Source organism: Cavia porcellus, unplaced genomic scaffold, assembly GCF_034190915.1.
Source record: "Cavia porcellus strain 051 isolate PalLab524CR breed Dunkin Hartley unplaced genomic scaffold, mCavPor4.1 scaffold_8, whole genome shotgun sequence".
Lineage (NCBI taxonomy): Eukaryota > Metazoa > Chordata > Mammalia > Rodentia > Caviidae > Cavia > Cavia porcellus.
In genome coordinates this window covers 31258868-31273020 of record NW_026947491.1, presented here as the reverse complement: position 1 = coordinate 31273020, position 14153 = coordinate 31258868, and the positions used below count along the sequence as shown (strand labels likewise).

The 14153-nt window shown below is 35.9% G+C and overlaps 1 protein-coding gene across 1 annotated transcript in view; it reads left to right on the top strand.

The window, feature by feature from the left end:
- Slc2a13 (solute carrier family 2 member 13) overlaps positions 1-14153 on the top strand; it is a 341626-nt gene that overhangs the window by 260867 nt on the left and 66606 nt on the right. Inside the window, exon 7 of the mRNA XM_063254554.1 lies at positions 7503-7628. Within this exon, the coding sequence (XP_063110624.1) occupies positions 7503-7628 (126 nt within the window). The remainder of the gene's footprint in view (positions 1-7502; positions 7629-14153) is intronic.

Sequence of the window (14153 nt, the reverse complement as noted above, 5' to 3'; positions counted from 1 at the left end):
GCATGGCAGAGACAAACCAGTGTATGTTGGTTGTACCCATTAATGTTGATGGCCTCAATTCATCAATAAAGAGAAACATAGGGAGAGTGGATCAAGAAACAAGATCCATCAGTATACTGTACACAAGAGACACATTTAACTTGGAAGGAAATTCATAGACTGGAAATTGAAGGAGAGAAAACAATTTTGCCATGTGACAGACCAGGAAAAAGCAACAGTAACTTGTGCATCACCCACAGAATGTATAAGAAAGATGTGGTATTTTCATACAGTGGAAAACTACCCAGTTATAAATCTTGAAGCTCTTGTAGGTAAATGGATGCAACTGGAGATGCTCAGGTGTGAAATGGTTTGGACTCATATGGGTGAACACTAAGTTATCTTGCTAGCATAAGTAACTGAAGGAATGGGATCCAAAAAGCACAATAGACATTATGAAAGTGATAGGGGAGGAAATATCTAAAAAGGGAAAGTGGTAACCACTGTTGATTTCCTATTATCTTGTTTTGAATTCTTGCATCATTTTCATAATTTGGTTAGGCTTGATTTTATTCTGTCTTGTTTAGTTAGATTTTACTGTATCTGATGGTATGGACACCTATTTTGAAGAAAACGAGACATTATGGTAGCCATTGTAGGTTTTCTGTTATTTCGTTTTGAATTCCTGTAATTCAATTCATTCATGTAATTCCTTTCATTCTTCTGTTTTTATTGGTTTTGTTGTGTTTTGTCTTGTTTGATTTTATTGTGTGTGATGGCGTGGAAAGTTATGTTGAAGAAAATCAGAGACATCATGGTAGCCATTGTTGATTTCCTGTTATCTTTTTTGAAGTCCTGTATGCTTGCATTGTTTTGTTCTGACTTTCTTTATTGTGTTTTGTTCTGTTTGTTTTGTTCTCTTTAAAATAAAATTTTAAAAAAAACTAACCTGTAAAAGGAAAAAAGCAGGCTTAATACAGGGTCTGTTTTGCATAAGAAAGCAAATCTTTTAATCTGTGTTGATAATATTCTCAACCCGGATATGTAGCTCAGCAGCACAGTGCCTGCCTGGCAAGCACGAGGCCCTGATAACCAAAAAAAATGAAAAGAAAAACAAAGAAAAAAGAATATTCTTACAAGAAATGATTTTTGTGTCAATATTTTTTAAATTCCGAGTTTTTATATTTAGAAAATTGTACATAAATTCATCAGGTTATATTCAACAAAGTCTTAAAGAGCAATTCATGGGTGAAAAATAAAACTATCTACTTTTAAAACTTGCTTTTTCAAATGTCATTTATCAGAGCCACCGTTATAGTATATGCTCTCTGTAAAATGTCAATTAGGAAATCCCCAGGATATTTAAAGCTTTTATAAAATGTCAAATTGAATTTGGGAATGTTGTTATATTTGGAGGAATTTTGCCATAAATTAGTGTGTGTAATTGGTAGTTCAGGTTAATAATGAGTAAGAAGCAGGAAATCTCATTTTGTCTCCAGAAGTCTGAGAGCTGAGTCCAGGTCAGAAATGGTAACACATCAGTTCCCAAACAGTGGCCTGCTCCCTCATGCAGGAAAACTGAACTCTTTTTCAATCATCAGCCTCCTTTCACTGAGGAAACCCTATGAATTAGCACTAAAGGATAGAGTGGAATAGCAAAAAGGTCAGTATTTCATGCTATTTTCAGTACCAAAAAGGCTTGCGCTTCCCCTTTAACAATGGGTGTGTCTTGGGTGACACAAGCAAATGGCCCATTGCACAAAGTGTTGGTGCTGGATGAGACTGGAGACAATGTGGCTAAGAGCTCTGCTCCTCAGATGACATGGAGCCCTTTTTCAGAGTCTAGAGGAAATGAGGTGGGGACAGACATGGCAGATGCTTGAGTTTAAAGCTAAGGAAGTTTATGGTTAATGTTTCCCGGTTTCCATTGTGAAATAAGATGTTCCCAAATCACAGTAATAACTGATACCCTTTATAAAAATCAGACAAGCAAAAGAAAAGCATGATCGATTTATTTAACCAAACTTTTACTTCACATGAGAACATTCAGGAATGAATCCCCAGAGGCTCACAGAACACAATCACAGAAACATGGTTGGAGAACCTATAAAGAGCCCTTTAAACCTTGTCATAGTCTGGGAAGTTTGTATTTGTAATCCCATGGAAACGTTAGTGGAATTTTACCAAGCTAATTCCAACCTACACTAATAGTGCAACCCATGACAAAAAATAATGATTCTAAGGCATGTGTATAATTAAGAGGAGCTGGGCAGTCCTAAGTCTGGCCAGGATGAAGGTTCATTGGAACAAAGGCCTCCACCCAGAGTCTAATCCAGATTTTATTAATTCATGAAGAAGGGAGTGGCTTGAGGATGAGTGACTGTGAGAATGGCAGGCAGTATGTAACTACTGTGAGTTGGGCTATGTAGGAGGCCTGAAAGCCCCTCTGCATTATGCAGAGAGAAGGATATCCAGAAAGACCAATCTGCATGACACAACTGAGTTTAGGGGGCTGGTGCTTTAGTTCTAATGTGCAAAGTTTTCTGCCCCAGGAAGTCATAGCCTCTTACCTCCAAGCTGGAATCCCAGTTGACAGCACTGGAACTCTGTATCCTGCCTGACTCAAACATGTTTTGGGAGTCACAGGACAGGGAAATCACGACTGTTGCCTAGCTTTAAAGATCAGCACCTTAGCTAGCTCTGTTTGCATTATTTTGAGCCAGATGAAGGGAGAATAGCTTAGCCAGCTCTGTACATATCATTACATGGAGATAGGATGAGGTTTAACCAAAGTGGAGGTAATTGCTCTTTGTTTAAGGATAGTCGTCCTGGTTGTCCTCCACAGCAATCAAAGGGTGTAATCTAATGGTAATAAATTTGGGGATGCTCACCAAGGCCCGTGCTCAGATTCTTCTTAAAGGGCCACTGTTAGATGGCCAACTAGTCACAGAAGGTGTGAGAGCAGTTAGGAAATACTTGATGAATGAAAATGAAGATCAATGCTTGGAGGTGACTATATACCTTCAAATGCCAGTGTTTTTTTGTTTTTTGTTTGTTTTGTTTTTTGTCTTTTTCCTTTTTATTGGTACTGGGGATTGAACTCACGACTGTCTGCTTGCAAGGCAGGCACTTATGCCACTGAGCTAAACCTCCACCCCTAAATACTAGTGTTTTTAAAGGAAGATCTCAGATTGATGAATGAAACTTCTACCAGAAGACACTGGATAAGAGAAAGAAGGAGCAAAACAAAACGGTTTGAGACGAAGTCTAAAAAAGAGTTTAGACAAATTGGCCTTAGGTACGAGCATTTGCTTATTATAGCTATACAAATAGGACAGGATTGAAAGTGCACATATTTATACAGAACAGGTAATAAAGTTGCTCTCAGCTGCCACTTTCTCAGTATGGGTACAGTTGAAGTCATTTGCATTGTACAGAAAAATGACACACTGATTTGAACAAAATGGGAAATGGAGGTAGTTTTAATATAGGATGATTGAAATAGTTCTTTGTACAATTAACTAGAGCAAATTCTTAAAACTTTCAGTGTCTTTGAGGCTGTATTTGAGGCTGGTGATTGTGAATTACACAAGAACTACTGATTTGTCTGTTTAATAATGTGCTGCTTTCAGCTACATTTAGTTTTGTGGGTTAAGGTGCAGAAAAGACAGGTGTTTGTTTGCATTTGTATGAGAGAGGAGCAGGTATATTTAGGATTTTGAAATGATAGTTTGTGGTCAGTATAGGGGTGAGGAAAAAGCCAAAGGATAGAAAACAATGACAAGTAGACAGCAAATATAATTAGAGGGTTCAGGGACTTAGGAGTCAGAAAAGGTTTGCTCTCCAGATCATCTCCGTAAGAACAAAGAAATCACTATTTAAGCCAAAATCTTTATTTTAAAGAAAAAAAAAGGTACAAAATTTCAAAACAAGATTGTAGGAAAATGACAATAGTTAATACGTTGCATAATGTTCCAATCTTCAAAGTAGTTGCTCATATTACAAAATATTGGTATAAAAATTGATCAAACAATATAAGCACAAACCTTTTCAATGAATTAATAGCAGATAGTATATCTTTTTTTATGTGTTTTTTTAAAATTTATTTTTCTTTTCCTTCTTTTCTCCTCCCCCACCCCCAGCCCAGTTTCCTTTTCCTTTGGAACAATTTCTTCCTATTTCAAACAGTATCTTTTATACATTTTGTATCTTACTTACTTTTTCAGCTTCTTATACTAGGGAAACAATACAGTGTTTACACATATGAGTCATTTATTTCACTTATGAGTATGGTTTCAAGTTGCATCCATTTCCCTATAAATGTCTCAGGTCAATCCTGTATGGTTGAGTAGTACTCCATTGCATAAAAATACCACATCTTTTTTAGACATTGCTCAGTTGATGGGCATTGGGTTGTTGCCAAGATTTAGCTATTACAAATTATGTTGCTGTAAACATGGTTGTACATATATCACTGTGATACAATCTTTGTAATTCTTTTAAGAAAATATGCAGAAGGGAAATAACGAGGGTCAGTGAGACCTCTAACTAGTATTTTGAGGAATTGCTACACTCATTTCCACAGAGGCTGTACCAGTTTGTATTCCCACCAATAATGGAGGAGGGCTCCTTTTCCCCCACAGCCTTTCTGGCATTCATAATTGGTTGATTTTTTTTGGTGATAGCCATTCAATGTTGTTTTAATTTGCATGACTTGAATGACTAGTGATGTTGAACATTTTTTCATATTTTTATTTGCTATTTGTATTTTTTCATCTGAGATGTGTGTATTCATCTTAGATGCCCCATTTTTGGATTCTTTGAATTTGGGGAAGTCTGATTTTTTTTCCAGTTCTTTATATGTCTAGATAAAAATCCTTATGTGTAGGACAGTTGGTTAAAATTTTTTCCCTCGCTGTTAGTTTTCTTTTCACTTTGTTGATTATTTTTTATTTTTGATGTGCAGAACTTCAAGATGAGATCCTAGTTGTTGATTCATTGAAGTGTTTCCCATGCTGTTTGGGTTTTATTCATGAAGTCTTTGCCTACCCCTGGGTCTTCAAGATTTGTACCTACTTCCTCTTCCAGTAGATTTAGTGTTTCTGTTTTAATATTTAGATCTTTGATCCAATTTGACTTTTGGTTTATCCTACCCACTAAAATAGTGCCTGGTATATAGTGGGAAACTGGGTGATAATTTAATAAGGAAGCTGAAATATTGCAGGTTATGGTCAGATAGAATGACAGGAAGTAACTGTGCACTGTGGATAATATGTGTCTGATATGTGCATATGACAATTAGTTTCTCAGTAAATAGCAGCCTTTACTACAGTAGTCGTTGGACTTTTATGGGAATAGTGTATTTTCATTATAAATAAACTATATAGCCATTTTTCTACAAGTGGGTACCTTGACCTTTTCCAAATGAATACCATTTAAGGCCATTGGAGCAATTAGAGTTTTTAGATTTGACTTTATATGGGCAAAATACACAAGCAAAACAGTAATACCAATTATCTTTCTTTCCATATTAACCTAGTCAGTTCTCAAAGTGCTTGTTTCTGCTGCCGTAAGTTGCTGTATTTATTATACTTATCACCAGTGTGGACAATTTTATATTTACATTGTTGAATCACTTCCTGAAATATATTGACCTTTAAAAGGCCACTTTTGCTTTTTTGTCTAGGACCTAAGCCTCATTCAAAAATAGGGATAGGTATTTACCAGAAGAAAAGTTTACAGGAAGAGGCTAAAATGATGTTTAAAAATTAATTTTTAAACAGTGCCAGTATTTTTTAAAATTTTATTTTGAAAGTGGTAAAATACAACAGAACAAGACAGAATAAAGCCAACTAACATTGTACAGTGAAATTGGTACAGAACTTCACAGCAGGTTACCAGGATAACAGTAATAGGTATCACAGTATATTTCGTTATCTTTATAATAGTTGTTCTTTCAGTCACGTATATCAAAATGAGATGGAAATATAGAACACTATAGAACTTATCAAAACAGAATATTGAATAGAGCAATACCATTAATCAGAATAGAGCAAAACAGTAATAAAAATATTAGATAGTAGAAGGAAGTCCCCCTTATCAGCCTCCCAGGAGATGCTCAGATTTCTGGTTCCCATTTGCTAACGGGGGTGGGGGTGGGGGGGCACGACAGGAGAAGGGGTTAGGGGAAGTGGGATATTTGACTTTAGGCCGTGCATCAGTAAGTTCACTATTGCTTAGCAGGGAGGCAGGCTGGTTGTTTGGTTTCCCAGCCTCCTAAGTTCCAGCATGGGCACGGATCTCAGGAGCTGCTGGTAGTTCTCCCCCTGGAAGGGCTGCAGTCTGCCACACCACCACTGCTTACCAGGGAGGGGAGGTGTGCGCTTCAGTGCCAGTATTTTTACATTTAGTTAAAAGATCTCAAAGGAAATTTTAATTTTGAGAATTCAGAAATATTGTACCACATGTCTATTTTTAGATGACTTGCATGTCTTTGACATGCCTTTGCACTGTTGTTTCTTTGCTCCTCATCACAGTGTAATTACTTGAATAGATTAGATACTTGTTAAATCTACATCCTGATGGATCTTTAATAATAAACAGTTCTCTAAAATATCTTTCTCTCTTCTGAAATATCTTCTTTGCCTTACAAATGTCTTTTATTGTTTAGCTTACATGTCACCTCTGGAAATGTTCTCAACTCTTAAAGGCCTCTGACCTTTGGGTATTTTATACTTACTTTCTATGTAGTCATACACTTGTTTCTTGTTCTTGACTTTGGTCTATCAAGGTGTGGAAATATGCCTTTTTAGTGCCCCTCCCTACTCCACCCCTTGTTCCTTTCCACCTCCTTCTTTCTCCCTCTCGCCCTTACTGATCTGCATGGCCTATTATGTGATTACATTACACATATGTAGATATATATATACAGATTTGTAGTGTAAAATGTTCACCAATGTGTTAGAAATGGCCAAATTTGGGTGATAGTATTTCTGTTAACTTTTTCTATAAGTCCTTTTTTCTATTATTATTTGAATTTTCTGTTTAATTCTGTTAATTTATGTTTAAAAATTTTATTTAAATTACTTAAATTTTCTGATTCTGTATTAGGTGGGGTGGCTATTTCCTAGTTTTTAAAATGTATAGTTTTCTGAATGAGACAATTATGAGAAAGAGATGCTTCAACACAATTTAGAAACAATTGGACCTGGGTCAGGATGGACCAGTTTATGGTTTGCCAACAAATCCTAGTGATTGAAGAAGGCAGGCAGGTTATCTGCTTCAAGTTGAAGGTGGCACTTAACCCAAACTCTCAGTCCAAACTTCCTCCATCACAAAGTGGCTCCCAAGGTTGCTGTAGCCAGAAGGCAGAGACAGAAGCAAGCAGCCAGCTGTGACCTGGCTCAGCACAAATATCTTGCTTAGTTCTGAAGCCCCAGGCTTACTGGGACATGCAGGAGGGTACCTGGAATCCAGCGCCTGTTGTCTCTGCCAACATGCCTATAACTCTTTTCCTTTTTCAGTTACTGTAATGAGTGCATGTTGGATCCAAACTGCGGTTTCTGCTACAAGATGAACAAATCAGCCGTCATTGACTCCTCCTGTGTTCCAGTTAATAAAGCATCTACCACTGAGGCAGCCTGGGGCAGGTATGTCACTTCCCACTTACTGTCACTATAAGCAGTAAAATTTCAGACAAGGTAGAGTTAAAATTGTCAGAGCCTGCACTTGTAATTTTTAAACCAGGCCTGTTTGCTGTCTCACTTCATAGCATCTAGTGATCAGAACAGCTGAGGACCGTCACAGTTCTCTTCACTAAACTCAGAGAAGAGAGAACACTCCAGCCTGACTACTGCAGATTTACATTCCAGACCTGCTCTGCCCAATAAGCTAGCATGGTTTGGATCTTTAATTTAGGCAGGTGCTCCCAAATACTGCCATTACAGGCTCTCCAATTATGTATTACTTGTCTACACTGTAATTTCCAAATTGTAATTTTCTGAGCTCAAAGACTGGTTTAAAGTAAAAATGAATTGATATCACTTTAAATTCTTTCATGTAATTTTTTTAGAGTACTTTACTGAAATTTTGTGAAATTGAGCAAAATAAGGATAAAAGTTGATCATCACTGGCACATAACAATTTGTGTTTATAAATCTCTTATCTTGTCAACATCATTGTATGGACAAAGGCAATGAAACCTATAATAAAGTATTTGTACCTCCTAGGAACTGTAAAGTGTAAATGTTGTATTAGTATCAACTATACACTATTGTTATTCATTGTGTCAGAGAAGCATTGCAAAGAAGTAGAAGTGTTATGATATTTGAAGAAGAACCCAAACTATGTTTTAAATACACTAGTTAAAAAGAAATATTTTTAAAACATAGTTATTATTTAGAATGAATACTTACAAGAACTTCTAAAAAAATCACTGGAGTGTAATTTTCATCAGCCAGTCTTATTGGTGGGTAAATTGATTAAATATTGAAAACCGAACTCTGTTTAACATTACCAAGTGTATATAGTTTCCCATATTTTACAAAATTAAATGATAAGCAAATTTTTACTAATAAAAATAAGAAAAACTTATCAACCTTAGTAGGGTTTTTGTTTTTTATTGCTTTTTGTTTTGTTTTATTTTGTTTTTGGCAGGGGAATCTTTTTGAGATAGTTGTCAATATGCAGTTGAGGCTATCCTTGAACTCACTTTGCAGCCAAGACTGGCCTCAAAATTGCAGTGATCCTCCGGTTGCAGCTTCCCAACTGCTGGGATTATAGGTATCTGCTATCCCACTATAATAGGGGAGTTAAAAGTCAGAGACTTCAGAATAGGAATTTCTGTCTTGGTTTTTTTGTTTGTTTGTTTTCAAATAACTTTATACAACTTTTTAGTAAAAATGTATTACTGACTTTAGTTTTAGGAGATTAATTTACAAATTGTCTTAGTTACTTATCTCTCCTTGCTGAAACAAAAATACCTAACACCCAAAGTTAAAGGAAGATTTATTTAGCTCACAGTCTGTACAACTTTCAGTCCATAATTAGCCGGCTTGATGGTAGTGTGGCATTGCAGAGAAGAAACAGTTCATGGCAGCAGAAGGTAGCAAAGCAAGCAAGCAAGGAAACTCACCAAATTTTTCTTGGCCCTTTTTTATATTTAGTCTAGGCTACTGGAATTAGGGCTGTACCAAAACAGTGAACTAATTTAGTAATCTTAGCATCTACCCTAACCCCAGCATTGCACCACAAATCAATCCCAGTATCACAGACTCCAGATCTAGCCATCTCTGAAAAAGCCCCCTCTATGACCACATGAGGCTTTGGGGGGACATCTGGACACAAGTCATAATAGCAAATTATTGTTACATTTTTATGTATATTTTTGGATCATCCTCCCTCAGTTACATGCACAATTGCAGAAAAATGAAGCACAGGTAACACTAAAGAAGGAAAAATAAATATAACTAAAAAGAATCCAACTTTCATGTTCATAACCTGTTGTAGGATCATCTTGACCTCTACAAGAAAAAAGAAATCACTGAAGCTTTTTAACTCTTCTCAGTGTTGGGCAACTGCTCTCCTCCTTGCTCAGGGATTGCTGCTTATTATTTCCATCTTTATTAGAAAAAGATTGAAAAAGGCAGTAGTTTTCTCATTTGTAGATAAAATAGCATTCACTGTTTTGGTTGTTGGTGATGGTGGTTTATTGGTCATTTGGTACAATCAGCTATAATGGAACTCTCAGGACAAATCTATTACCTTGGACTTGCATTTGAGATGTACTACACATAGATGTTTCCAGGTCAGAGTGAGGGAGTTCATAGTTTTATACCCTGCTTGACAATTGTGGTGAAAAGACACTGGTGGAATGCAGAGACTGGTCATGATGGAAACTTTAATTTTGATATACTCTGAATTACCACTATGGTAACTATTTGCCCATATAAAAGACCATTGTTATGCTTTTCTACATGTTGTTAAATTTAAGTGAAAAAGTAAAAAAAAAAAAAAGTTTAACAAATTCCTAGAAGCTGGAGTAGAACTGTTAATGCAGGGAATCCTCAACCCCACCTGAAATAACACCCCACATACGCACAGCTGACCCCCAAGGGAGACCTTCTTAGTTGGGCTGGCAAGACTGAGGTGGGAACATCAGCACAGGATACACAGCCTAGAGGTTGAGGGTGTGGTATGTGTAGTGCACAGGGAGATAAAGACTAGAACTTGCCTCTCTTGCTGTGGTGTGATTACCAGCCTCAAAAATAGGCTCACGCTCTAATGAAGGTAGGCTAGGAAAGTTACTGTACTCTTTGCTGCTTATTTGGTACCTTAAGGGCAGATTGTGTGTCTCATGATTTCTCTAACTGGGGTCTTCTAAGAAGTAGCAAGGCTTCCCATTTCATACTGCCTTTGTAAAGTGGGATTCGTAAGTTGAAAAACTGAAACATTAAAAATAAGTAGAAATGGATTTGGCATGAGCCTGTGGCCCCAGGTACTCAGGACACTGAGGCAGAAAGATCCCTTGTATTAGCTTGGAAAATCCTAGAGACCTTGTCTCTTGAAGGAATGAGTGGATAAATGAATGAAAAATGAACAAAATATACTAGTTAATGAATGTGAGAAAATCTATCTTGTCTCCTTTCCCCTTGACATCACCCTGCAACAGGATACAGTCATTCCACTAAGGGGAAAATCATTGCATACTAGTTGCTGTATATGTTGAATTTTGTTATGTAACTGTAGAATTTGATCCTGTAGTCAACGGTATCAGGTTAATAGTTACCACAGTTTGTCAGTAGCTTAGCTGTACTTGATGATATTGCTATTGTTAGCTGAACTGCTTTACCCAGGATGCCATATATATTATTAGTTTTTCTCCCTTACATGATAACACTGATTGTGTTCGGTCATAATCATCACCATAGTCCAGTACCAAAGGACTGGGTGCTAAATCAAATAGCAACTTTCTAACAACATCCAACAAATAGGGGAGGTAGGTTCTTGAGACAGACATAAAGCACCATTTATATATAGAAGACATCCCTGAAGAACAGACATCTCCTAGGGAAGCCTTGATTCTAGAAATAACACTGTCTACTATAAGAAATTGGCAAGCAGCAATAAAAGAAAGAAAAATTAGAAAAGAAAAAATAGTAAGACTCAGAAGCACCCAGGACAAGCCCAGAGCACAAGATAGGGGAAACTGGAAGTAAGACACTGAAACTTTCTGAAATTATAGCCATAGAAGTGAAAAAAAAAAAAATAGGAAAAGGCTACAGGAAAAATAATACCTGAGGCACAAAAAGAAATGATAATCAAAACCAAAGATACTAGACACAGAGTTAAAAAAAAAAATGATGGAAATCGTAAATGCTCAACATGACAAAGAAACAGTCCATAAAACAGATCCAAATAGAAATCTCCATTAAAAATGTATGCAACAGATTAAACAAAGGCACGGATAGAATATCAGATCTAGAAGACAAGACTGCAGCTAACGACCGTGAAAAGAATGATATCTTAAAAATAGCCACAGACCATGAAAAGTCAATCCAACAGCTGCAAGATGAAGCAAAGAATAATGTAAAACTGATTGAGGTCAGTGAGAAAGCTAGAGACAGAGCAAATGCCATGAAAAACTTCTTCACAGAAATAATGGCAGAAAACTTCCCAAACATGAATAAATAATTTGACGTATAAATAAATGAAACATACAGAACATCAAACAGCTAAGACCAAAATAATCTACACCAAGCCATATAATAATCAAGGTTGCAGAAATTCAGCACAAAAGCAGATTTTTAAAGCAGTAAAAGAAACAAATCACCTATAAAGGAATGAGGTATTTCAAGTACTAAAAGGGAAACAACCTCCAAAAATATGACAAATACTTAATTTTTTGAAAGTTATTAAAGCAACAGACACATTGACAAGAATGAGAAGATAAATGTGTTAAAAGTAAGGGAGAGTATTTTGAGGTGATTAATGGCAGTGTATCTTCTGTAATAAATTTTTAAATTTAAATTGTATTTTTATTACAACTTGTATATGTACTTATATTTATATAAATCTATATGCATTTCAGTAAAATCTAAGTATATCCAAATAATATAGAATATCTTTTATAACCAAAATGCAATAAATTCTCTGCTCATAATAGTTAAATCTTGGAAGGAACCTATATGTTCATCAGCAAATGAGTGGTATTTATGTATAATGGAGCACTTCTCCACATAAAGGATATATTTGAGTCATTTGTAAGAAAAATAGATAAACCTTGAGACAGTAATGTTAAGTGAAATAAACCTGACTCTCAATTTTAAATATTATATGGTTTTGGGCCAGGGATTTAGCTCAGGGGCATAAGTGCCTGCCTGGCAAACAGTGAGGTCGTGAATTCGATTCCTGGTACCAAAAAAAAAAGAAAAAAAAACTAAGTGGTTTCTCTTAATGAGAAAACCAAAGTATAAATAATTTAAAGAGCAAAATAAAGAGCACTTAATAGGAAACAAAGGGAGGACTTTTGCAAAGGGGCAGGGGGGACCCAAGGAAGCAAGGGAGTGGGGAAGGACGAGGTGTAATCAGTACATACTGTAAGCATGTACTAAAATATTTTAAGTGTTTTAAGCATAATAAATTTGCAGATTGGGGATGGGAGTTTAGCTCAGTGGCTTAAGCGCCTACCTGGAAGCACAAGATTGTTTGATCCTTGATAACAAAAAAATAAAAATAAATAAATTTGTAGATCGAGGAAGATATTTATCACCTCTTAATTTAGTTTAGAATATAAGAACAAACACTTTCAAATCAATTAATGAAGTGGGAAGAAATCTTAATGGAAAAGAAGTGAATAAACAGATCCAAGGGAAGTCCATGCACACCAATAATCATAGCTTCTGAGGAGACTGAGGCAGGAGGATTACACGTTTGAGGCCAGCCTGGGCCAGCCGGGAAGATCCTGTCTCAAGATACATATATAAAAGCTCAATATGTTATCACCTGCGTGTCTGTCTCATTCAAGTAATATCTGTCTGTCTGTCTGTCTGTCTGTCTGTCTGTCTATCTATCTATCTATGACCTGTATTTGACAAGAGGTGGGTCTCAAAGTTTAATGAAAAAGTCTGAGAGTATAGCTCAGTGATAGGGCATTACCCATCTCAAAATAAAAATAAGAGGAAGAAAAAATATAAAGAAGAACTAGAAAGGATCAAAAAACAAAAGTTGTTTTTAGAGTAGACCAATGGAATGGGGAAACCTCTGGCACTACTGATCAAGAAAAGAAAAAAGACACAAAATACAAGATACTTAGGCTTAAAGAGATAACTACTGGACATTTTTAAAATCCTTAGAATACTGTGAATAATCTTCCTGTGCATTGAAGGTAGATAAAATGAGCAGTTTTTCAAAGAGTATAGCTTTATAGAAACAACTCAGAACCTGTGTGATAAGTTTATTTTTTCTATTTTCTATTCTCATTTTTCAGAGGAGAACAATGATCTTTAGAGGATCTGAATGACATTCTTAAAGCCAAAGACCAGTAACTAAGTCCACATCATTTAAGACAACAATGAGAGTATATAAAGATACATATTTTAGCATGAGGTTATTTTAAATTCTGCTTTTGTTAGTAATGTCATACATGGTACTGTGACAGCCTGGACTCCTAAACCCTGATCTTCATCTGTAAATGAGAACAGTACAGTTGTGTTGAACAGATAAGGTTTTATGAAGATTGAATATGAATGTTTGCAAATTTATAAAAGTGCAGTGCCTCATACAGAAATACTCTGTACAAATTTTTCTTTTTTTGTTTGTTAACTTTGTCAGTGACATACTTTCTGGGTTACACTAAACATTTCCTAATAGATAAATGCATTAGAATTTTGTTGTTGTTTATCTGTGTCTATTCATGCACCTCTAAATCTCCTAGCTCTCTCTCTATATATAAAACTATTAAATAATCTCTTCTGGAACTTCAGACCTCCTGTCTAAAAATACTACTAATGAGGGTTGCTTTCTTAGTGTGCTGATTCAGGATTGTTTCCTATTATACTGCATTTTAGCTCTGTAATTAGATACACTAAAATAGCTAGATAGACTCCCTATTTGGCAGTTCATTGTTTTTTCTCACTCATGCAGCAGATATTCTCAGAGCTCTGCTGTGACATACC